The sequence below is a fragment of the Dipodomys ordii genome, unplaced genomic scaffold (assembly GCF_000151885.1).
Source record: "Dipodomys ordii isolate 6190 unplaced genomic scaffold, Dord_2.0 Scaffold4, whole genome shotgun sequence".
In the NCBI taxonomy this organism is placed as follows: Eukaryota; Metazoa; Chordata; class Mammalia; order Rodentia; family Heteromyidae; genus Dipodomys; species Dipodomys ordii.
In genome coordinates this window covers 15870068-15896657 of record NW_012267220.1, presented here as the reverse complement: position 1 = coordinate 15896657, position 26590 = coordinate 15870068, and the positions used below count along the sequence as shown (strand labels likewise).

General features: G+C 39.5%; 2 protein-coding genes across 3 annotated transcripts; one reads left to right on the top strand and one right to left on the bottom strand.

Moving 5' to 3' along the window:
• Positions 1 to 11: 11 nt before the first annotated feature.
• Ankrd37 (ankyrin repeat domain 37) lies at positions 12 to 3213 on the bottom strand. 2 transcript variants are annotated; one of them, XM_013024864.1, is made up of 5 exons: positions 3037 to 3213; positions 2742 to 2894; positions 1517 to 1608; positions 695 to 898; positions 12 to 199 (listed from the first exon to the last, which is right to left on the bottom strand). In XM_013024864.1, coding segments are annotated over exons 1-5 (477 nt in total). In that variant the 5' UTR covers positions 3064 to 3213; the 3' UTR covers positions 12 to 198. The 2 variants fall into 2 exon arrangements, with proteins under 2 accessions (XP_012880318.1, XP_012880309.1); XM_013024855.1 differs by lacking the exon at positions 12 to 199 and having other exon boundaries at positions 531 to 898.
• Positions 2913 to 24490, top strand: Lrp2bp (LRP2 binding protein). Its single transcript, XM_013024844.1, has 10 exons — positions 2913 to 3112; positions 12694 to 12764; positions 15777 to 15903; positions 16660 to 16772; positions 17945 to 18058; positions 20202 to 20344; positions 20422 to 20527; positions 21052 to 21275; positions 21997 to 22171; positions 24276 to 24490. Exons 2-10 carry the CDS (start codon positions 12735 to 12737, stop codon positions 24339 to 24341), a joined length of 1098 nt encoding a protein of 365 aa, XP_012880298.1. The 5' UTR covers positions 2913 to 3112; positions 12694 to 12734; the 3' UTR covers positions 24342 to 24490.
• Positions 24491 to 26590: the final 2100 nt, after the last annotated feature.

The window sequence follows — 26590 nt, the reverse complement described above, 5'->3', positions numbered from 1 at the left end:
TTTATCCTTTACACATTTTAATAACTTGAAAGTCAGAGTATTACAGGCATGTAAATACATGTATTTCTTAAATGTTCTCTTCACTTGGAAGCAAATTTTCTTCCTTCTCAGAAGGAGTTAGATGTATATGATAAGCCAAAGGCCATTGCTTGCATGCAATGAATCACTTCTTCTAACTTCTTCAAAATCCACAGAATATCTGTTTTGAAAACATGTTAACATAAAAACATTAAAAACTTAAAATAAGTTTTTCTCCCTGTACTTCTATAGGTCTTAGAATCTAGCAGTAGGAACTGCAAATAATATTAAAATGTTAATGAAAACTAAAGGGTAAATCCCAATGATAGACGCAGAGTAAGAGTATCATGGTCTGAGGCTAGCCCCAAGTACAGAAGGAAATGGAAAAGGGTAAAGGGTAGGGAGCAGAGAAAGGAAGGAAAGGGAAAACAGAAGAGAAGGGAGAGAAAAAGAAGCAAAGAAAGAAATACAAGATCCTAAACTAGGAGTGTGGTCAGATGGTAGAGCAATTGCCTAGCAAGTGTGAAGTCTCAAGTTCACACCCCAGTACCAGCACTGCCAAAATAAATAGATACAAATAATGCTAGAAATAAGAATGCTGGTATTTAAATGCAACACTAGATCTATGCTAGAAGAGATATTTGTAAGGGGGAAAGGAGCAGCTTATGTTACTTACCAACACTTCCGTTTCACATTTGTATTTTCTACACTTCCAATACATCGTTTCTGTTTAAGTGATGGGACACAGTCATCTCTATTGGATTGTTCATTTGATTTTACTGTCTGCATACATTTAATCATTGTGAGAAACTTGGCACATTCTGGAAATCCACATGACCAAGCAAGATCTTCTGCTGTTTGCCCATTCTTATTACATAAACTGAAATTAGACAAAAGGTGAGTTCAATAAAAGTTGACAACTGTCCAGCCTTTTTAAAAAACTAACAATTCTGGCTCATCTCAGTTTGGGTGCAGGTTAGTGAAGGACCCTTATTTAATTCCCAGCACATTAACAGGCCAGGAGGAAGAAGAAAGAAAAGGGGAAATAGAGAGGAAGGAGGACAAGGAACAAGAAGGGCATAAAGAGGTAAAGGGAAATTTTGTTTTTGCACACACTATTATCACTAGTGGCTAACAGATTCAACATAAACATTCCGTAGGTTTTTATGATCATTTTTTACTGTTTGATGAATACCGAGTATTTAGTGTTCCATGTGAATGAGTCACCAAACATCACTGATGAAAACTATAGAATAGGTTCTCCTAAGGCAAAATTGAAATAGAATACTGCCATGCTGAAGAACTGCAGCTCTGATTGCTCAGGATCCATTTTTTTCACTTGCTCAAATTGATACTAATAAATCACTTAAGAGCTTAGATAAACATTTCAATACTAACACCAAGTTTCCAATTAGACAAGTAAAATACCTACTTATTAATTTCAAAAGTTTGATTAATCCAACAAAGCAAAATCTGAAAGCACTGATTTGCTACTCACTCAATTTGGGCGTCACTGGCAATAAGCAGGCTAAGACACTCCAGGCTCCCCGCTTTGGCTGCCTTGTGAAGAGGTGCTTCTCCCCAAACATCCTTTAAAATAAGAGCATATTTCTGAGTCTCTCACTTACCATGACCTTGTGGAAGCTGGTGGGGAGGAAGTCTAATAGCTATTTGAGGAAAACAGTTCAAACCATTGTATGGACTAAAATTTTCAATCTTTCATTGAAAAGATGGAAACTCTCTTTCCATCCATTAAAACATGTGCAGCTACATCCTTATATATCAATGTTTAAGTGAAGGCAAGCACCAATAGTTATAAGTTAAAATTTCACTAGACTTCAAATATTCAGTGAAATACGCACATCACCCTAAAGAAATTCAGTAGTAAACTATGATGATTGTGGGCATGGCTGGCAGTTATTTCAGTCGTTGTGCTGAGAGTGGTAATGTAACAATTACTTCTTTTGAAATAAACCAGTCAACTTTAGGGTAGCCTATTCCTGAAATCCCAACAACCAGGAGTTCAAGGCCAGCCTGTACTACCAAGACCACCTTGTCAAAATTTAAGGGGGGGGGGGAACCACCAAAAAACTGTTGACCTAGTGCAGTAACCACTTACAGCGAACAAGCATTTGAAAGGTGGTTGAGATATGCTATGAGGGTAAAATACAGGGGGCAGGGAAGGTGGCTTGGTGGAAGAGAGCTTGCCTAGCATGCAGGAAGAAAGCCCTGGATGGATTCCTCAGCACCACACACACCAAGGGAAAAAAAAAAAATCAAAAATCAAAAAAAAAAAGGAAGTGGCGCTGTGGCTCAAGTGGTGGCCTCGAATCAGAAAAGAGGCTCAGGGACGGCGCCCGGGGCCCCGAATCCAAGCCCAGGACTGTTGTTTTTAAAAGTAAAATAGGTCCTGAATTGTGAGATGCAGTATGAAAGTGTAAAATACGTGTCAAAACTATACTGATCGGGCATTAGATAAGGTCATGTCACGTTTTGTCTGACGGATGTGGACACTCAACCTGCTTAGGTTACTTCTGTGGCTTGCGCGACATGCAGTCTGGACACCTCCGCTTGGGACGCGTGTCCCGCAGCCAGGGAGTAGATTCCAGCCTGGACACCTCCGCTAGGGACGCGTGTCCCGCAGCCAGGGAGTAGATTCCCGCAGCTCGCAAGCGTCCGTGTGTACGCCGAGGGCGGTGCGCAACAATCAGTTACCTAGTTACCTGTTGGTTGAGGTCAGCGCCCGCTTGCAGCTGCCGGAGGAGAAAGCCAGCGAGCCCGCCGCCCGCGGCCAAGTGGACGGGCGACTGCTCGTAGGGATCCGGGGGCGCGTTGACCGAAGCCCCCGACTCCAGCAAAGGCCTGAGACCCTCCACCTGCGGAGAAGAGAACAGACTCAGCGCCCCTCTCCATCGCCCGCGCCGGCGAGAGCCTTCCTCCTAACACGGCTGACCTTGCAGCTGTCTGCCCCTCCGTCCCCGGGCTGCGGCCTGCGAGACCCGGAGGGACGGTGCTCACCTCCGGGGTGCGATCTAGCAACAGCATCTCCCGCCGGACGCGAACGCCCCTGGCCAGGCTCGGCGCAGACCTGCAGGTAAGCGTCGCACCCGCCAGCCTGGAGGCCCGAGAATTTAAAGGTCGCTCGGGCCGCGCCCCGGCAGCCTAATGAATCCCCAACCGCCAACCGCCCGAACGTTCCCAGCCCCGCGGCCCCCGCACGTACACAAACACTCCCACGTGCGGAAGCGAATACAACGCGACCCCCCCCCCAGCCTCCGCGTGCGCGCGCGCACTCACACACACACACACACACACACACACACACACACACACACACCCGAGTGACTGGCAGGGCGGGAGGAGGGGCTGGCAGGGCGAATCCGCCAGCCGATTCGTTGAGCCGTGCTAGGAGACGTCGGGAACGCCTACTCCGGAGGGGGGGGTCCCTGGGGTCGGTCTGGGAGCTCCGACACGCGCATGCGCTTCGGAGTGGGCGGGCGACGTGGACTTAGAACCGGAGTGGTTGATCTTCAGCATCCGCCATGAGACGCGCTCGGTTAGACACGTACCGCGCTCCGCTGCCAAGCCCTTTAATCCTCTAGAGAAGCCGGCCTCCGGGCCAAAGGTTTTGGGTTCTGCGAGCATGCACGTATCCCGGAAAAGAGGGAACCACAAGCAGTTCCCGGCCAGGCCAGTCACCGCCTCTGGAAGCAGCCACCAGCTGGAGAGGAGTGACACCTCTGCCTCAAGTTCAGAGTCGTCCCAGACGCCTGTCACCCCCAAGCCCGGGCTCGAGATCGTGCACCTGAGCATTCAGGGATCAGTACTACAAGAACCAGCCTCCCCCCAATGGGCTGGATTACCCTGCCAGGCCTGGGGTCTAAAGGGTGATCCCCCCCACCCCATTGTCGTGTGCGAACCCTGAGCTCTGGGCCCAAGATGGGCCTTGCCCGGTTTGGGAACAGTTCTTGGGACAATGAACCGACAGGAAGTAGGAGCTGACTGTAACCCCATCCTCTTAGGGAAAGCAAGGCAGGAATATGGATGTGTCGCCTGAGCCTGATTCTTTCTCTTCTATAAACTTGAGAATCAGACTGGCTTCGAATAGTAGCCCCTGGCATCATAGTCCATGACTCTCCCTGAGTACTCTTTCAGATTAACCTAGCTAAAAAAGCTTCAGCCATCTCTTTTCCTCTAAAATCCTAGTAACTTCCTTCTATCTAGGTCTGGAAAAACTATATAATCATACGTTGGGAAGACAAGCACAGATGTCTTTTCAATGTCAGGGGTTCTTTTAGCTCCAGTTTTGGATGCAGAACATTTTCAGTCATAAATTTCTTACACATATGCATTAACCCAAGGGAGTAAGGTTTAAACATTTGTTTTCATGTGTATATGAGTGTGTATTTGAAATAGTACTTATGTTCTGGGTTTTTAAATATTTAACCTCACAATACCTTTTGAGGTGAAGGATGGTACTGCAGAAGAGCTGTCAGACGTAGCAGACCACATGCGTTCCAGTCTCCTGATTTATTTAGTTAGGTGAACATCTTTTCTAAAGGCACATGAAATTGTTTCAGGTTTGCACAGATGTCCATTTTTAGAATTTCCTGATCAAAGATGTGAGAGTTGCTTAGAGTTTTAAAAAACATATGTGATTAGCTCACATAATGGGATATGAGGTGTGGAAAAATGGCTCTAAGTTACATCCTTTTCCTATAAAACAGGTGCATTTAGTCTGGTTGTTTCCCAGGAAAAGGGACATCCTCAGAAGTTATTACAGCTTTATTTCCTTTGATCGCTCAATACCTGTCCATTGCTCACTTTGATTCAGAAAAAAAAATGTTTTCTATCTCAACTGGATATGCTCTAAATGCTTAGGAATGCTCTAAATAAGCCTTTAGCTTATTTAGAACTGTATGAAGCAATCTGGCACAGAAACACAGAGAGCAAGTGCATTATGAGACATTGAACACTAGAATTTTTACTGAATATGTAGCAGGTAGGGTAGATTTTCAACGAGGAAGGTGGTCTAAGACACATAATTCAACAGACACTCTCCTGAGCATTGCTAACTCTTACATATTTTATTTGCTGGTAGAGGTGTTTAGAAGAATGCCATTTAGAATGAGTGGTTTCTGTTTGTTTTTGTTTTTTGTTTCTTCGCTATTAACATGTATTAAATTTCCCAATTACAGTTACTTTACACATTGATAATGGGAATAATCCTTAACACACACAGAAAAACAAGCATATTACCACAGGTATATATAAAAGTATGATGAACTACCTAATTCAAACCCATAATCTCCACAATTTTGTAATGAGGCTAAATTCTGAACACAGAAAAGGTTATGTGTCATAAAACAAAGGAACCCGGGGCTGGGAAGGTGGCTCAGTGGTAGAGTCCTTCCCTCACATGCATGAGGCCCTGGGTTTGATTCCTCAGCACCACATAATCTGAAAAAGCCAGAAGTGGCACTATGGCTCAAGTGGTAGAGCATTAGTCGTGAACTGGAGGGACAGCGCCCAGGCCCAGAGTTCAGGCCCTATGACTGACCAAAAAACAAAAACAAATCCATAGGATATGGAAACAAATGAAAGAGACAAGAGAGAAAGTTCTACCAATCACAAGGAGAGAGGCAACTAGCTGCCTTCTGAAACCAGCTGACCAAGAACCTGAGCTCCAATATTAGAGCAAGAAAATGCCTCCATCTGGGGCAAAATAGAATGAGTATTTAAAAAAAAAAGTGAGATGACCACTAATTAACCCATCGAAGGAGAGATGTGTGGGGTGATTTGGCTAATTGATCCAAAGAGGGCAGGGTATTTCTAAGAAGTGTAAAGTATCTTCTGCTGTAGGGAGAAGTATGTGCAGCTCAGTCTGGTGACAGTACATGAGACATACACCATGAAATAAAGAGAAAAGCTTCCAAGTGACGAATTCTTCAATGCCACTAATGTATATTCCAAGTTATTATATGGAAATTAAATCAGTATTACTATGTTGTAAAATTAACACTAGTGATTATAATTATCTTGTCTATTTTACGGAAAAAAATAACTTCAGAGAGGATCTCTAAAACTTGTCTAGTGTCATGTAATTACTGAGAAGTACAACTGAAATTTTAGCTCAAGCTGTTTGACCTTTGAGTCCACATTCTTTTTGTTCCTAAGCATCTAAAAAATATTTTGGTCCTCTCTTAATATAATATAAAATGAGGACTTGTCTAGGAAAAGATTGGTGGGAGAAAGGAATGGATACTAAAGAGTGAACAGAATTGAATACACACACACACACACACACACACAGAGGATTGCAGTATAATGAAGCACACTAAATACTGTTTGAAAAAAATGGGGAGGAGGGATTGGAGGTATAAGAATATAGTAAATTTGCTCAAAAGTACACTGTGTCAGTGCATGAAAATATCACAATGAAACCCCCCTCATATTACAAATGTATGCTAACTCAAAAAATAACGACAGGGCTGGCTCAGTGGTAGAGCGCTTGCCTTGCATACCTGAGGCCCTGGGTTCGATTCCTCAGCACCACATAAGCAAAAAGAAAAAAGCCAGAAGTGGCGCTGTGGCTCAAGTGGTAGAGCGCTAGCCTTGAGCTGAAGAGCTGAGGGCCAGCACTCAGGCCCAGAGTTCAGGCCCCACGACCGGACCCAAAAAAACAAAACAAAAACAAAATAATGACAAAGAATTTTGGTAAGTTCAAATTACTAAGGTTATTTTCATGAAAGCAGCAGTCTTTAAGAAATTAGTATAATCTGCAGAAAAATAATTTTTGCATTCAGTAAAATAGTGATTAATATTACTTTGTTCCTGGAATTGAATCTTCTACAGTGCTTAGCCTACTGCCTGTATTGAAAGAACACCTTTGAATATATGAATATGTAATAGAAACTAAAAAATATGAAAGTGGAATCAATAGGCTAATTTTTTTTGTACAGCAAGAAAGCCACATTAATTCAGCATCCCTACTTCAATTCCATTTCTTTCCAGAATGTTTCTTTTTGCCAAAAAGATACTGAAACGTGTTTCTTAAATGCTCAATACTGAAAAGAGAAATTGGATATCTACTAATAATCCCCCTTTCACTAGCATATAGCATCTAATTAAGTTGTATACATAAAGTCCTTAAAAATTAGCTCTAAATTAAGGGAAAGAATATAAAGTAATCCTAAAAATCTTAATAGTTGGCTTAATTTCATATGTGAAACAATCTCAGCTCTTCTGAGAAAAATGAATAAGAGCAAAATACGTTCAAGTAATATTCATCAAACATTTCTAAATGTGGTAATTGTATTACTACCAAAGTACCCAAGATAGGTCAAGACTGACCAGAGTTCTACTGTGAAAACTAGTTTTTTTATTTTTAATTTTTTAAGTTTAATTAATTAATTTTGTTGGTCGTAGGGCCTGAACTCGGCCTGGGTACTGTCCCTAGTTTTTTTTTTTTTATTAACAATATTGTGATGATAATTCTATAGCTCAAACACTAAAGATGATCTATCACTAAAGAAAACTTTACAAAGATAGAATAGATGATTATAGACAAATCTGGAATTTCAACAAATAACCTTTGGTTTTAACCATTCACAAATGTAAACTTTCACAGATTCAAATAACTTGAACTAATTGATTCAGTTATGACCATCATTAGAAAAATCATACTCTAATATTGATTATACATAGGAATTTTCCACCAAAAAATTCTTCATTCCTGATAAATTCTTCCAGCATTGGTTACTCAGACTTCTTGAGAAAGTTGACATGCTACATAGTTCTACCCAATTGCATCAGGCTATTGTGAGGAAGGTATGTACATTCATCCTCACTTGATGGTGATTAATGTCTTGCAAATGTGTTCATGAAGGCTCTAGTATCTTTACTGGTGACATTTATTCAAATGTTCACTTCGGGGCAGGAAGAGTAGCTCAAGTGATATAGCACTTGCCTATATGTAAGCTTGAGTTCAACTCAGGTACTCAATTTAACCTACAGTATTGCTGAATAAAATGAAATATAAAATAATAAGAAATGGAAAGCACCTTGAAGAGTGTTTTATTGTTTCATTATTTCTCCAGGTCATATTGTTCTTTCAGTGAAGTGTAGAAATTACAGGAGATATATAAAAAATATTGAGTGAAATGGAAAAAAATTGGAAAGTTGGCCCTTAAGATTAAACTTTATGGAAGTGGCGCTGTGGCTCAAGTGGTAGGACTCTCGCCTTGAGCTGAAGAGCTGAGGGACAGCGCCCAGGCCCAGAGTTCAGGCCCCATGACTGACCAAAAAAGATTAAACTTTATAGATAAGAGTTTTCATGTCATTGGGAAGTTTTAGTGAAGTGTGGAGAGAGCTAAAATGAGCCATATGATACTGGTTTGTCAAAGACATCATAACTCATAGTTGCATTAATGTAGATTCAGAAGGATGGATGTAGAAATAAGTATAGGTATGTATGTCTATATGAATTAGGATGCATACATTTCCTAGCTTCCTGCCCTGAGAAGCCCTATAAGCAATAAGCATTAAATACCCTTTGGGTTCTTTTGTGGTGTGCGTGAATACTAGAGTTTGAACTCAGGACTTCACACTTGCTCACCTTTCTTGCTCATGGTGCTCTACCACTTAAGTCAGACCTCCAGTCTGGCCTGTTGGCTGGTTAACTGAATATGAAATCATACAGACATTCCTGCCCAAGCTGAGTACCAACATCTATACTCCAAGTCAAAACCTCCTGAGTAGCTAGCATTACAGACATGAGCCAAAGTCACCCAGCTTTACCATTTGATTTCTAATACCATCCTTTAATAAAAGAAACAGAGACTCCTTCTTAATTCTAGAGCTAGAGCAGGGAAAATAGAACTTGTGTCTGGTGCCTTCTGTATTTCCAGAAACTAAGGAAATATTTGAAAAACAATAGGATAGGGACACGTCAGAGAGACACAGATCAGCTGGACAAGAGTCCCCAGTGGCCAAAACTGGAAGAATTTAAACACCATGCTACTCTTGGATTAAAATTCCATAACCTAAATCTCCATGAATCCTTAGTGACATAAATAAATAAGTTTATTTATTATGTAGGAGACGAAGGATAATGCTTCTTTAGGAAATTCCACAGAATTTATATACATATTGTCTGGAGTTGAGACTAATCCACCATCACAATCTCCTTGCTTCCAGAGTGTACACTATGGAGAAATATGTCCAAAATAACTTTGGCTAAGTAATTGTTAGCATCATCAATGATAAATTATGTGGGCAGCATAAATTCTTGATATAATGATGAGACCAGTTCCCCTCTATGCTAGTCATTCCCAAACCTATATGTAACCCAAGTCCAGCTAGTTGTAAGACATCATATAAACCCAGATTGGAGCACACTTTGGTAAGATACCTGACACTCTTCAAACAAATGTTTGAGAAACTACAGGCGAACCAGAGGAAACTAAAAAGACATGATGATGAATTGCAGTGTGGTCATTTGGATAGCATCAGTGGAAAACTTGGTGAAATTCTAATGACAGTGTACCAATGTTGATGTCTTACTTGTGAGAAACACCATCATAATGTTAACCATAGTGAAAACTGGGTGAAGGAATTCTTTATTATCTTGGTACCTTTCCTATAGATCTCAAATTATTCTAAAATACAATAGTTATTTTTGAAAAGATGATTAGAAGCAACTTAAATCATTATGTTTCTCTCATTATGGTTTTCTGCCAGGCACTGGTAGCTCATATCTGTAATCCTAGCTACTCAGGAGGTTAAGATCTGAGAATTTTGATTCAGAGCCAGCTCAACCAGAAAAAGTCCTTGAGATTCTTATCTCCAACTAAGCAGCAAAAAGCCAGAGTGGAGGGGCATCTCAAATGGTAGAGTACCAGCCTTGAGAAGAAAAAAACAAGCAACAGTGGGAGACAGTTATTATTAGATTGTTAAATATTACAAGTTAAAAATGGTAATAGTAGGAGCTGGAAATGTGACTTAGTGGTAGAGCGCTTGCCTAGCATGCATGAAGCCCTGGGTTCAATTCCTCAGTACCACACAAACAGAAAAAAACTGGAAGTGACACTGTGTATCAAGTGGTAGACTGCTCAGCAACAGTGCAGGCCCTGAGTTCAAGCTGCCCAGGACTGGCAAATAATAATAATAATGGTAATAGTAGGAATCTTGGTGTCTTTTTTAATTTCAGGGAGAGTACCATTTTTCCTTCTCTGAGTGTACCTTTTTCTGTTCTTAATTGAATCAATCTCTTTAAGAAAGGCACAATGCCCCTGGAGCTTGGCAGCATATGTTGCTCTTATCTGTTGCTCATGAATTGTCTAGAAACATAGTGCAGGAACAAGCAATCTGGGGGGCTGCTTATGATTATTTTATAAAAGTTTAATTTTGTTTTTGTTCAGAGTACCATTTATCTGGTCATGAAGATAGCAGGTCAGTTTCAATGTTTGCTGTTCCCAATTTTGCCATTTCCTTTATTGATCCCTTCTCAAATAACACTTGCCATACTTTGGAGAGTAATAAGCAATTTTTGCATTAAAAAAAAGAATTTTCATAGCCAGGCACTCATGGCTCACACTTGTAATCCTAGCTACTCAGGAGGCTGAGATCTGAGGACTGATTGCAGTTCAAAGCTTGTCCAGGCTGGAAACTCCATGAAACACTTATCTCCAATAAACTACTCAGTAAAATCTGGAAGTCATGCTGTGGCTCTAGGGGTAGAGTGCTATCTTGAGCACAAAGAGGCTCAGGGATAGTGCCTAGGCCCTGAGTTCAAGCCTCATGACTAATAATAATAATAATAATTTTAAAAAGAATTTTCATGTATTTTACAACCTGGCCTTTAGAAATAAAGTATCACAGTGTGTATAACTACAATAGCACCAGCTCTTCTTTAAATCCAAGGTTTTATTCTTTAGAGGAGGTAAAAACAATCACTAAATAAGAGATTCCTTTACCTTTGAGTGTTGAGTGAAATCCCCACAGGAAAGGACCTACCTTAGTATCCTTAACTGGCCAACAGATTTCCACACATTTAAGACCAGGACTAATCAGGAATATGAATCCTGTGCAATTGGCATGAAGATTTTGAATATTATCAATGTTTTCCCTCCTTTTGCTTGTTTTATTTGCTCACAAAATTTAACATAAATTGAAGAAAAATTTAGTTGGCTCTTTGATTGAGTGCCTACCATGCACAACTTATTTGGTTAAAAAAAGACATGGTGGCCTGGCACCAGTGGCTTACGCCTATAATCCTAACTACTACTGAGATCTGAGGATTGCTGTTCAAAGCCAGCCCAAGCAGGAATGTCTGTGAGACTCTTATCTCTGATAAACTACTCAGAAAAGTCTGGAATTAGAGCTGTGGCTCAAGTGGTACAGTGCTAGTCTTGAACTAAAGGAGCTCAGGAACAGTTCCCAGGCCCAGAGTTCAAGCCCCAGGACTGGTAAAAACAATAAAATAAAATAAAAAAACAAAAAATGTGTCTTTCCATCTATTTTCTTTTTCTCACTATTGAGTGTAATGTGAATTTGCTCCACCCCAAAGGAAGGGTATGGGAACAAGTATTTTTGCTTTAAATAAACAAATAGGACTAGCTGGAAAGGAGGGGGAAAAATCAAACTCATTTCCTGATTTAACATTATCTTTTCAGACATCAGTAGTAATTATTTTTTCTATTTTTTCATCATGTATGTAAACAGTATGTTCCCATTGATATATGAACACTACTTGCTTGTTTCATGGATACTGGCAGAAAACATGACTCTTGAGTCATTGCTAGAAACAAATGACTTTATTACTCATAGAAAAAGCAGTAGCCAAAGTGTCAGCAAGATGTTTGAGACAATTGCATCCCAGGTCCCACAGAGGTGATTCAGAGTCCATGATGGAGGTCTGCACACCTGGTCTGCATTATAAGAGAGGAACACTGACCCTAGAGATTTACTGTCTTTTTAGAAAAGCAAGTCAGCTCAATGTCTGTTTGGTTCCTTGATGCAGACAGACTTGAGAATGATCCCTGGGAAGAGCACTCAGGGGTACATTCTTCACACCCAGCAAGTATGTTCAGAGATGCTGGAGGCAGATCACTTCTTTAAAAGGCTGTGTGTGTGTGTGTGTGTGTGTGTGTGTGCGCGCGCGCGCGCGCGTTTGTGTGTGATCTTTTAAGTAGTCCCTCTGCAAGAGAATGGGGCAAGGAACTTCTTTGATTGGTACAAAGCTACAGCAATGAAACATCTATGCCTTGGTCTTAATTAGTAGTCCCAGCATCTGAGGATGGGGCACTAATAAAGAGAAATGAAAAAAGAAAGGACACTATTCGTATCCACCTCATCTGCCCTTTCTTTCAAAATCATATTACTATTTAAGGCCTGTAGTTTCTATTGTCCAGTGTTCTCAACTCATAACACATGCAAATACCTGTCAAGCACCAAATGAAGGTTTTCTGTCTAATCCCAAAATTTGGCAGAAATAGAGGCAGATTCTTGTTTTTGTCATTTCCTCATATTAAAATGCCTCAGCTTCCTCCTATGTTAAATGGGCCTCATTAGAACAGTCCCAATTTCATGAAGTTTTGTAGGAGTGCTTGTAAAGCAGAACAGAAAGCAGTACCTGACATGTCATAGGAGCTAAACAAATCTTTTCTTTTCCAGACTCTTGTCAACATTTCTTTTAAGCTGCAGCAGCAAACACGATGGACAGTCTTACCATCACAGAAGACAATGTGAGCTTAACACATTATTGTTTATGATTCATTTCATTGTTGAGTCCCTTCCTGCATATGTCAAGCTTCTTTCTTCAGCCTTTTGGATACAGCTTAATAAAGGGGGTTGTTTGAAGTGAAAATAAACACTTCCGCACCCAGTTTCTGAGTAATATCTGATACTGCAGGATCTGCATCATCCCACTTGAAATGTTTTTCTCCTAAATACCTTCTCTAGATTGCTTCATTCTAAAGCTCCTTGGGATTTCATATTTATTAATGCAATAATAGACTTGGGAGATCATATAATCAAATAATTTTATATATCTAGGAAGGGGATATATAGTTTTCAATCTTTTAGTTCAAACTACCTATAAAAGTCCAAACTATAGGCAAAAAAAAAGACATTATGTTTTGGCAGTACCAGGGTTTGAATTCAGGGCCACACATTTGCTAGGCAGGTACCCTATTGTTGAGCCGTACCTCCAGCCCTCTTTTGCATTGGTTATGTTTTAGATAGGGTCTTCCTTCCTGGCCAGGTACACACATGAATCACAATCTGCCCAGCATTCTTTCTGACTTTCCTGCTCAAGCAGACCTTGAAGTGTAATCCTTTGTTCTCAGACTCTCAGCTAGGATTACAGGCATGAGTCACTTAATGGTGCCTGGCTAAGAAACCTGTGTGTGGTGGGGCGGGGGGTATGCACATGCACCTGTGAGCCAATCCTCAGACTCAGAGTCTGGGTGCTGTCCTGCCGCGGACCGGGTTCTGTCGGGACGACGGAGGATACCTAGGGGAGGAACCTGGAATAGGATGGGGAGATGGCAAACAGACAACTCACACACATTAGGAGTGGATGTTGAGTGCTGAGCGCTGAGTGCGATTTAATGCAGAGGATAACAAACTTTTATAGCAAAAAGTCTCCATAAGAAAGGGCAAAAGGTTACATAATCTTGCTGCATGGCTTCATTCTTGGGCGGTCACCAGCTGATCACCTGAAAGGGAAAAGGTTACACAACCTTGCTGCAGGGCTTCATTCTTGGGTGGTCACCAGCTGGTCGCCTGATAGGCACTTGTTTCCGGCTTATCTCTAAGAAATATAATGGGTTTTGATGTTTGTCACCAACTAACCATTACCTTATTTCTATAGAGGCCTTAACCATCCCATAAGATCTTTTCTGTTCCTTCTTTAATAGTAAACACCAGAGACTTAGATCTAGCAAGTCTCTTAGTAAATGAAAGAGTAATAGGAAGTTCTTTCTCCTAAGTAGTTATCTCAGCAATTGCCATACATTCTTTCTGTTCTAGCCGCGCCTACAGCTTTTTGTAAATCTCTTACAAACAATTCCTTCTGCTGAAGTGACTTTGTGAAACCCCCAATACTTTTATATTTGCTATGGCTTGTCTACTAGCCTCCATAAGAGGGGTTTCAGGGTAGCACTTAACTCCGGTGAGTTAGTCATATTTTTAAGACACTCATCAGATATTGGAGTCGTCAACACTCTTAAGAAAGAGCTTGTATAGGGAAACGTTGACAATGAGCAAGTACAAAGAGCAGTAGAAACAGTAAAAGATTAGTAGGCACTCTTATGAGGAAAAGATAGGCAGAAACACATCTTTGCCAGCCTTTTTCCAGGAGTAGGCCTCTTAGAAGCCCTATTCTCTGAGGTAGACTTTGGTGAAGTCCCAAACCTCAGAGATAGGTCTCTGAAGCCCCTATCATGGTCTGATAGATGGTTTCCCATGCTAAGCAGACTCCACTGGAGTCGGCGTGGCACTGTCCCTGAGCTTTTCTGCTCAAAGCTAATGCTCAGCCAGTTGAGCCACAGCTCCATTTCTGGCCTTTTGGTGGTATATTGGAGCTAAGAGTCTCATGGACTTTCCTGCCCAGCTGGCTTCAGTCTAGTTCCTTAGATCTCAGCCTCCTGAGTAGCTAAGATTACCAGTAGGAGCCACTGGCATCCCACTGGAAACTGCTAAATAAACTTCTAAATAAAACAACTCTTCCCGATTCATGAAGATAGTTCAGGAAAATTTTCTTTTTGCTAATGTATCGAATGCTCTCCCCTTTCTACATTTCATCTCATTTAATACAGCAATTAAAATAGTACCCTCTAGTTCTGTAAATGCATCTTTCCAATCACACGAAGGGTCTCTTGAGCTCTTCCCTTGACCACCAATCAGGAACCTTGACTGGAATGTGGCCCCTTATTGGTGAAAATAGATTGTAACAATAGAATGTCAAGAAATAAACAAAAACAAAAAAGCATAGCAACACAGAGTGACAGAGTTTGCTGTCTCAACTACTCTCAGCCCAGGCCCACCTGGACTCCTTCATTCCAAATGAGGCGGCCTCTACATTGTTATTAAGGCTCTGATTTACCATTCAGCTGGGACCTGTCTCATCACATGGGAATCCATTGCAGAAGGAAGGGTAAAACTCAGCAACACAGCTAAAACATTTCCCCAGGTAAAATAGACATATGCTTTAAGTTGAAATGGATTCCTTGATGTGCTTCAGTTATAAAGCAATAGGAAGACACCAGTGCACAAGAAATATATATATATATACATATATATTAATATAAGAAGTATATACAAGAAATATATATATATGTACATATATATTAAGAAATATATATGTACATATATATTTCAATATATATGTACATATATATTAAGAAATATATATGTACATATATATATATATTTCATATATATGAACAGCATCACCAGTTCTCACCAAGAGGCAGCAGTTATAAAAAGTAACATGACTCTCCAGTGTGTGAACTTAAAGCCAGACAGGACTTGGTAACATGGTTCCTCATTATCCCCTTTGCAAAAAAAGGCAGAAGGATGGCTATGAGAAATATAGCCTATGTAGGAATGTTCACAACCCTGGTACTTTGGTGTCTACTGATAGGTGAATAGGGGAAGATGCTTTTTACAATGGGTACCAACTATAGGAATGGAATCTCGCTGTGATTTTTCAGGAGAAACAAATGTCTCCCATTTTTGTTTCTTGTTTACAGAATACACATTGTGAAAACAAGATGGACTTGACCAGTGAAAAGTTGCCCAAGAATCCTTTTTATGCCTCGATAGCTCAGTATGCTGCTAAGCACCAAAAATTCTTCCAGTGGAAAAATGATAAACCTGGTATTTAATCTTCCTTTGGACAATACTTTTAATCTTCTCTTGGACACTTAATCTTCCCTTAGACAATGTTTATACTGAAATTTCATTGTTTATGGTAAAAAAAAAAAGCCAAGAAATTCATCTTATTGATTTTAAGGAGATGGTTGATTTTCTAGTTCTAGCTTTTCTGCAAGAATCTGTGAAATTGCTTCTTATTCTGGGAACAAATTATCAGTGGAGAAGTCTCCCAATTTGGTCTAGGTTCTAATATTACTTTCAGGATGTGACAAACATGCTCCTAGAAAGAGGTCATATGTCATTTTTGTTCAAGATAGAATATCCTGTTTTATTTGCCTTACTTGAAATGAAGGTATTTGAAGGTATTGTTAAATAGACTCAAAGAAATTAAACCAGAATGGTCAGCTTATTTGGTTAGAGCAGTTCTAATTAAGCTATAGGTTATGAATTTAACTCACCCACAGATCAGCTCTACCAAAAGAAAAACCAATCCCTGCACCTTGTTAGAAGTCCTATCTGGCAATGAAAAGGGGTTTGAAAAAATCAATCAATGAATATTTCTTGATTGTAAGTTTAGGTTTATGTCCTGTGATAATGCTTTTATTTAGGTCATCCTTTTCCCTTGAGCCGAAGAGGCCAGTTTTAGGAATAAAAAATTAGGGAATAAACTAATATTAGCAATGTGAGATGAGTTCTAATTATTTCAAGAGAGAATAGTCACATGAAATGGTTAATGGAATTTTTACCTTTTAAAATCAGATCATTATACCCATGCTATTTTGGTGGATAAAGCATTGCAGCTCTTGAAAGAAAGAATAAGAAGAGGGGATAGTCTGGCATATTTTCTAAGAGGTCAACTATATTTTGAAGAGGTATCTATTTTTTATTTCCATTCTCTATTAATCTTATTGTTAGTGACTCACTATTGGGGCATTACTCAATGATATTACTTGGCTAGTATGGCAACATCCTGGGTTCAAAATCCAAAAACATCTGTTATCAGATGTTCATATCAAAATTTCAAGAAGACTTCTTTTCATTATTACACCAAGGAAATTCTGTGAAATCAATTACATTATGGCTGTAGCTTTAAGAATGATATAGTGTTAACCATCTAAAGGAGATACCTGAATTTTCTTCATTAAGAACATATCATTTAAGGGAGTCATTTTAGTATCAAAATCAGTTTCTCAGAACAAATTTAGAGCATAATGTTTATAATTTCTTGATATTATCTATAAAATATCTTCATATAATAACAATTCAAGGCCTACCTTTTATCTAGTGCTAAAAGTAGCTTTATGTGTCCCTACAGAGTGTGAAGAGGCAATCCCCGCCACCCCCACCTCCACCCCCCTCCCTCCACACACAATCAATACTAGGGCTTGAATACAGGGTTTAGGCACTGTGCCTTACGTTTCTTTGTTCAAGGTTACCACTCTGTCACTTGAACCACAGATCCCCTTCTGACATTTTGCTGCTTAATTAGAAGAGTCTCACAGATTTTCCTGCCTGAGCTGGCTTTAAACCATTATCTTCAGATCTCAGCCTCCTGAGTAGCTAGGATTATAGCTGTGAGCCGCCTGCACCTGGCTAAGGTTACTTCCCTTTTAAACAACTTTCTATTGAGATGGCCTGGGAAGTAGACCTCAGAAAAGCTATGCAAGATATCAACTGGAGTTGAGTAAGATAGCTCTGATTCTCCACTGAACTTGAGAGAAAATCTGAGAGGAGATTGTCACAAACCCTCATGATTTCAAATTTAATATTTGGGCAGTTGTTCACCCATATCCCATTTTCCTGCTAATCTTTTGATGATGGCACCTTCACTTATCCTGGAGACAAGTTTTTGTTCATGAGTTAGTATGAACTTATCCCTCCTAGATGGCTAAGCGCATGACTTCCCACCTTTGGCCATTGGGTCCAGTATGATTGTGTTATTAACTTGTTAACTGTTCTTGGGCACAAATAACCTCTTGGTGCCTCAGTTTGGGATAACTTTTGGGCCATTATAAAACAATGAAGTGTTTCTTGGGGCTTGCAGGGATGGTATCAAGAAGCATTAGAACAGTTTGAAGAAATTGCGGAGAATGATCATCAAGCAACATACCAGCTAGGAGTAATGCATTATGATGGACTGGGGACTGCTCCAAATGCTGTAAGTTACTGTCTGATTCATAGTGCCCAAGATTTCATTGCCAGTGGATTATTTGATACAATAAAATTATGTTTTAAACCAGATGCTGGTGGCTCACTCCTATAAGCCTAGCTACTCAGAAGGCTGAGATCTGAGGATTGTGATTTGAAGCCAGCTCTGGCAGCAAAGTGCATGATATTGTCATCACAATTTAACCACCAAAAAAGAAAAAAAAAGCCAGAAGTGGAGCTGTGGCTCAAGTGGTGGAGGACTAACCTTGAGCACAATTATTCAGTGATAGCACCTCGGTTCTGAGTTTAAGCCCCTGGATTGGCACCATACACAACAAAATTATGCTTTAGTAATATATCTAATTTTGTATTTTTGTACTTAAGGCTATAGCATAAAGTACATTAATATCCATTTATACCTGAAACAAAATTGATTCCTTCTGTCCCCTGTCTTTTCTTTTTTTCCTTCACCAACTCTATCCTTAGCCTCCTAGCTTATCTCCAAAATCCTTCCAGATGCTTTTTGAAACTATCAAAAAGTAATGAGCCTGTCTCTATTGAATTTTTGTGCTTACTTTGAATGACTCACCTCCAATGCTAGAAAAATGCTTTATTTTTTCCATCAATTCTTTTACACTTAATAAAGTTGGGTTATTGTAAGTTGGGTTATTGTAAGGAATTGCCTCAACGTTGAATTGGCAATTATATTTTTGCTCACATGTTGAAAAAAATCTGTTAGTTTCTTGTTAATTGGCTATCATTTAGGTCAATTTGTCTGTTCTGGAAAATATTAACTCTACCACTGAGAGGTTCACTTTATTAAGGGACAGGGAAGGAAAGAGGCAATCCTTTTCTGAACATAGTTCTCATAAATAACAATAGAATCTTTGACACTATTTTATTTCTTCTAAACTTAATGATCTTAGAAGTTGAATTTGTATACACTGTGTAAGTATAACGATATCTGTAGATTTTTATTTTCTTGAGATACTAGGTTAGAAACAAATAGTGAGAAAATCAGATAAACTTGGATGACAAATTATATTGTCAATTTTCCATGAACTTTTTTTGAGTCTCATTCTGGTACATCTCTAATGTACCATGGAAATTGTTTCCTTCTTTCAGTAGTTATAAAAGTGTTTTAGAAACGGGCACTGGTGGCCCACGCCTGTAATCCTAGCTACCGAGGAGGCTGAGATCTGAGGATCACAGTTCAAAGCAAGTCCAGGCAGAAAAATCTATGAGACTCTTATCTCCAGTTAACCACTAGAAAACCGGAAGTGGTGCTGTGGCTCAAGCAGTAGAGCTGAAGAGCGCAGGGTTAGTGCCCAAGCCCAGAGTTCAAACCCCATTGCTCCAAATTCTACCACCATATGCAAATATTCATTATAAATACATAACTGATTGAGTCAGGTATTAAAGTCAGAAAGAACATTCAAAATCATTAGGCTGCCAGGTGCTGGTGGCTCTCGCCTGTAATCCTAGCTACTCAGGAGGCTGAGATCTGAGGATCATGGTTCAAAGCCAGCCCTGACTGGAAAGTCTGTGAGACTCTGAGCTCCAATAAGCCACTAGAAAGCCAGAAGTGGAGCTGTGGCTCAAGTGGTAGAACTCTCACCTTGAGCTGAAGAGCTCAGGGACAGTGCCCAGGCCCAGAGTCCAAGCTCCACAATTGACAAAAATAAAGTCATTAGGCTAAAAGTTTGCTTATCAATCATTTCTGCCTGATAAGAGGCTTGCCCTTCCTGGAGAATGGTCTCTGGCTTTACAATCTCCTATGACTAGTTCTACCCCAATCTGGAAGTACCCTCGGACTGTATTATACCCACACTATGCTTCTCATATAGCTGCAATGATAGGCATTCACCACCAAACCAAGATTTGTTGGTTGAGATGGGTTCTCAGTCAACTTTTCCTGGGCTAGCCTAAAACCACAGTCTTCCTAATCTCTACCTACCTTTCAAGTAGCTGGGGCATAAGCATATGCCACCAAGATGCACTTTCATTATTTCTATCTTTCTTTAACTCCAGCCCTGAAAATATAGAACAATTACCCTTCGGCATAGATTTATTTTACACGTCGTGTCAAAATACAGTTGAAGTAAAACTAAAAATCAGGGGATTTTTTTGTTTGTTCTTTTACTTTGTGGAAGGAAAAAGGAGTGGAATGTATGAAGAAAATTCTTGAATCCCCATGTCCCAAAACAGGACACTTAAAATTTGCTGCTGCTTACAATCTTGGAAGAGCTTACTTTGAAGGAAGAGGTGTTAAACGATCAGAAGAAGAAGCTGAAAGGTGATTCTACCTGAAAACAAAATTTTGTTTTCACAAAATGCTAAAGCAAAGAGTAACTTGCCTTGTTTCTCTTTTAGACTGTGGCTTTTTGCTGCAGACAATGGAAATCCAAAAGCTAGTGTGAAAGCTCAAAGTACCCTCGGACTGTATTATTCAACAAAGGAACCAAAAGATTTAAAGAAGGTATTATTTCCCTTTCTTCTTATCGACTGATTTGGTCCCTACCTATACTGAAGAAAACTATGATGTGAGAATATTGTGAGTGCTATAAAAAGTTATACAGTGTATTATATTATAAAAGCTGGAAAAAAAGAGGGACAGTCCTGACACTAAGGCTCAGATCCTCCTAAAGTATGAATAAAATAATACTGCCTTAGACTTGAGGAATGATCCTATAAGTTAAACATACAAAGAATTAAAATTAAAGGGGGTTTGATGTGGAGAGGAAACACATGGGCACTTTTGTGGGGGGATGGCTATTAGAGGGAACAGTCTAATGAGAGTAGAAGAGGATGAGTATGGTTGAAATAGATTGATATAGTCTGTTGGCATATATGAAAATAGAACGATGAAACTAGTTCAAATTTTATTGGGAGTGGAATAAGAGAACATGGAGGGGATTAGTTGAAATACATTGTGTGTGTATGTGTGTAGAAACTTACAGTGACCTTCCCCCTTGTTAATGACAACGTTGTGCTCTTTCTTAGGCATTTTACTGGCATTCAGAAGCGTGCGGCAATGGAAATCTGGAATCCCAGGGTGCACTTGGTCTCATGTACTTTTATGGTCAAGGCATCCCCCAGAACACTGAAGTTGCCCTGAACTGCTTACGAGAAGCAGCAGAGCGTGGGAATGTCTATGCCCAAGGGATTTTGGTGGAGTATTACTACAAGATGAAATTTTTTACAAAGTGTGTTACGTTTTCCAAAAGGTGATTGTCTTAGTCCATTTTATGTTGTTTAAGTAGCAATACACGGCTCACAGCTGCCATACTTGGTAACACAGTTCTATGCCATTAATGCAGGATTTCAGTGCTGTAGCTGAAACAAATTTAACTTTTTAAAACATCAACTGCTTAATTTGTAAGAAAATCCCTTTACAGCAGGAATATAGCAAAATGTATATAAAGTACTTACAGAGAAAATTTTTGTGTGTATGTGTGTGGTGGTACGGAGGCTTGACTCAGAGCTTAGCAGGCGCTCTGCTGTTTTAGCCATACATACAACCCTTTTGGCTCTGATTACTCTCATTTTTGCCAGGGCCAGCTTGAATTCTTCCTAGTTGTGATTTCCATTGTAGTTGGAATGAGAGATGCACACCACCATGCCCAGCTTTCTCTGTTGAGATGGGGGCTTGAAAAAATTTTGCCAGCTTACTAGAACCATGATCCCTCCTGCGGCCTCCTGAAATGTCAGGGTAGTTACTGAGAGTTAAATCATTTTTGGATTTGTCTGTCTGGGTTGGCTTCAAAGAAAGAGCCTCACATCTCAGCCTCTTGAGTTGCTAGGATTTAAGCACTTGCACCCAGCTTTCATTGCTCATTTCTAAAGCATTTTTGTGCTAGTTTCTTAAGTGTTTTCTGGTCCATGTGGCCATTATCCAGATTTAAGTTTCCATGGGTTTCTTAATTTTGAATTTTAATGTCCTGTCAGGATTGCCGACTACGACGAAGTTCACGAGATCCCCATGATAGCTCAGGTCACCGACTGTCTCCCCGAGTTCATCAAGAGAGGCATGGCCCTGGCGTCTTTCTATTATGCTCGGTGTCTTCAGCTTGGCTTAGGCATCACAAAAGATGAAGTGACAGCTAAACTCTATTTCTCCAAAGTAAGCTCTAGAACCAAATACAAATTACTCAATAGAAAGGCTGGGTTTTTCATTAAGACTTAACTTCATGGATTATTGTTTTTGTCTTTGGGAATCATTATGCAGATAGCCTGTCTAGTAAAAGATGTTCTAAGACTTACAGATGGCTTTCACACAACCCTGATAGGTTATTAGCATTCTTTAAAAAGGACAAAAATAAAAACAAAATCCTCAAACCTATGCCAAACCAAAAATCCTGTGCTGATTTAGAGCCATGACATTCTGGAGTGTAAATTAACATTATGCCATTAGATTTTGTAAGGCAACTTGTGTACAGCACCAATTGTTGAGCTTGAGCAGAGGAAGAATTTTCTTAGTCTGAGGTCTGACATGATTGTAGTGATTCCAAAACGTGTCTGTGCTGAAGGCTTCATTCCAAAGCTGTGAAGAACTGGGGACCAGCAGAAAGTGAGGACCACGCTCTCTTAATAGATTTTAATGTACAGGCAAGTTTGGGAACACTGATTGTGCTTGGAATTAAAACTTTCAGGGCTGGGAAGGTGGCTCGGTAGAGCGCATGCCTTGCATGTCAGAGGCCCTGGGTTCGATTCCTCAGCACCACATAAGCAAAAAGAAAAAAGCCGGAAGTGGCACTGTGGCTCAAGTGGTAGAGCACTAGCCTTGAGCTGAAGAGCTGAGGGACGGCGCCCAGACCCAGAGTTCAGGCCCCATGACCAGACCCCCCCCCAAAAAATAAAAATAAAATAAATAAAACTTTCAAAGTATCAACACATCTGGTAACCACAGAAATATAGAAACAGTACACAAAACTAACCTGTGGGATACTTATCACTACCCTATTCTTCTGAGAAGTATATATGTTTAAAAAGTCATCTTTGTTAATGTTTAGAAAGTCTAAATGGTAATATGGTAACAGTTTCAAACCAAGTCAAGTTCAGGTTCAACCTATCCTATGATCCCCACTTTCTAAATAAACAAAGGCAAAGAAAAATCTGGGTAAGAAATAGCTTGAAATTTGTTATATACAGCCTGAAAAGCAGTACAACAGACTACAATGACAGCAATATTTCCCATATAATAATCCTCTATAACTCATAGATGATGACAAGTCATTCCTCAGCTCTCGTAAGACATCTAGAATACAGTATTCACTAGGGGATGCTGCTAAAATGGGGAACATTCCCCAGCATTCAGAGTCCGGAATAAGCATATAGGAGGCATGAGAAGAGAAACGGAGAATGTTTCAGAGTGAAACGTGACAAGGTTCTGAGAGCGAGCTTCACCATATGGATTAGCATGTATAGAGAAGTAAATGTGGGGTCAGGAGCAGCACCAGAGCCAACGAAGGTGTTACAATAAGGTACTGCCACTATCAGGCTGGGTGACTCTGCCAACTGCTTTGCTTCTTAGGGTTTTGAAGGATTTTGTAATTCCCAGGACCTTTCAATGGTTCTAAAGTACAGGAAATTTCAGCTGAATGTAAGGAGGACTCTAATTCAGCAGTTTAGAAAACAAAAACAAAAGCTTTCTCCTTAATGACTTTCTACCAGGAGGCAACAACCAAGCAAATATCTGGTGACTGTTTTGAGCACTGAACAATTTCTGCAAAGAATAGGGTTTGTGCCAGATAATCTCTGACATCTGTGAAATGCTTGATATTTGAGAAATCGCATCACTATTTAAAGTAAAACTGCATTTGAAAATAAGACCCTTAGATTTTGCCATTCAATGAACTATAACAACCTTGAGGCAAAAGTAAACACTATTTTACTTATTCTTGCCCTTGATCAAGTTTCATCTCTTTCAAAATATCAATGATATTTTGACTATAACCTGCTTCACATAGGTAATTTGAAAGCTCATATATTAAGTAGGAAATCAAAATAGAAAGAAAGCAATTCCTTGCAGGAGGGAACATAGCTCAGAGATAGAGTACTTGCCTAGCAAGAAGGTACTTGCCTAGCAGGAAGGTACTAGGTTCAATCCTTAGCATTACAACACCCTCCACTATATTACTGTACTATTCTTAAAACAACATAAAAAAGCAAAATTAAAAAGAAATAAAAAAGACACAAGTAACTCTCTTCTCTCTTTGCTTTTAAAGGCTTGTCGTCTGAATCCTACATTGGCAGATAAACTTCATGCATTACTTATTTGTCAAAGAATTTAGACTACAACGAATTTCAATCCAGATCAGCATTCTAACATCATATATTGTGTGCACTTTTATAGCAGCTATGTTTGTTATTTTCTGCATCCAAAGTTACACTGTTTGGGGTATTTGATAGATGATTTGTTACCTTCATTCTCGAATTTGTACGCTATAATTCTTGCAACCTGGAACTTAGCCACAGAATATTTCTGGAAGAGTCCTGAGTGGCCTAGATAGTAGTAAATTTGAAACCGTTCCATAAAGTATCTTTTTGCTTTCCTAAATACAGTGTCTTGAATGACTCAGTGCGGTTTCAGTTTAATAAGTTCTGAAACAAACACTGAAAACTTATTTAAAGGTTATCACTTAAAAGTTGAATTCTTCACATTTTCTCTGGCACTTATATGAATGTCCATTGTTTTTTGTTCCAGTCACTTAATTTTTTCACAAAAATAAGGACCAAAGAAATGTACAGAATTAGGCTTTCAAACAATATTTCTGATAATCATCTCTGTAAGCAGTTCTTGTTAAAAGTTAATTGATTATTAACATGAAAAGTGGTTTAAAAGCCAGGTGCCAGTGGTTCATGCCTATTATCCTAGCTACTCAAGAGGCTAAGATCTGAGGTTTGCTGTTCAAAACCAGCCTGGGCAGAAAAGTCCATGAGACTCTATGTTCAATAAACTACTCAGAAAAAATCAGAAGTGACACTGTGGCTCAAGTGGCAGAGTGCTAGCCTTGAGCACAAAGAAGCTCATAGACAGTGTCCAGTCTCAGAGTTCAAGCTCCAGGACCAGCAAAAAAAAAAAAAAGGAAGGGGGAAGGGGATTAAGAAATTGCTTAGAATCATATCTCTCCCATCTTTCCAAGTCTTCCACAGAAAAGCCACTTACTATGAATTAACACAAAATGTTTTTCCTTATTTTCCTTTGCTTTACTTCATTTTCTACATTTTAGGATAAAGATGAAAAAAATTCAGATTTAAACCATCTCATATGAAAAGTCTATCTTGACAGACATAGAACACTATCACTTAAATGCATAAAATTGTAAAGCAATCATGTATCTGTGAGTTACATATATAAACATATTAAAGATAATGTAACATCTTCTTGTCAATACATTTTCTCAATTAAACTGAAACAGGTTTTTATACATCAAAATACTCTTTCCAGTAGATTTTAAACAGGATCTCTTTTAGAGTTGGGGGAAAAAGCAGTTAATATATGTGATGTCACTGCAACTGGTGCATAGCAGAAAACTACCTGATCTTGTTTTAATTTCATGGACTGTTTTGGCTTAATTTGTCTTTTATAAAAAGGGAAGAAGTTTCAATACAGGGATGTGAGATAGCCTCAAGTATATACTTCTGACACCTAAAAAATATTAGCCTGAACAAGTCCCTTGCTTCTAAAATTACTAGTTGAACACTACATTATTCTCTATTACTATTAAGTGTCCCCAAACAATACAATGTTGTATAATACGAATCTAATTTCTGTCCATAAACTTGCTTTGCTCTAGTCTGAATACCATTGTTGTAATATTCTTCAGGTATTTGAAATCCAGATTTTGCAGTTCCAAAAGCTTTCCTTTTAGAATGCAAACAAAGGAACACACGGGGCTGGGAAGGTGGCTCAGTGGTAGAGCGCTTGCCTTGCATGCATGAGGCCCTGTGTTTGATTCCTCAGCACCACATAAGAAGAAAAAAAAAAAGCTGGAAGTAGTGCTGTGGCTTAAGTGGTAGAGCACTAGCCTTGAGCTGAAGAGCCGAGGGACAGCAATCAGGCCCAGAGTTCAGGCCCCACAACCAGACCCCCCCCCTCAAAAAAAAGAACACAGTATTTTCATTGTTGTTTTAGATAAAGTTTCTTGCTGTGTTGCCCAAGCTGGTCTCAAGCTCCGTAGTCTCCTGAGTAGCTAGGGCAGGAATGAACCAATGCTCCCAGATACAAGAGAACATAGTAACAGAGTAATGATGACATTAGTGACACATTTAATGGATCTGCTAATCTTCATCCCAAAGTAAAGACCACTTTTTAAACTGCCATAAAAATACATGTTTCAGGATTGGGAATGTAGTCCAATGGTAAAATGGCTTGCTTAGCATGAGTAAGGCCCAGAGCTTGATCTCTTAACACTTGGAAAACAGAACAAAGTATACATTAGAGAAATCCTAAACATTAAGAATCTGATGCATATGTGGTACTATGCCATCCCTATATGTGAACCCAACTTGGAATTTAGAATTTCAGTTCACTGTACTT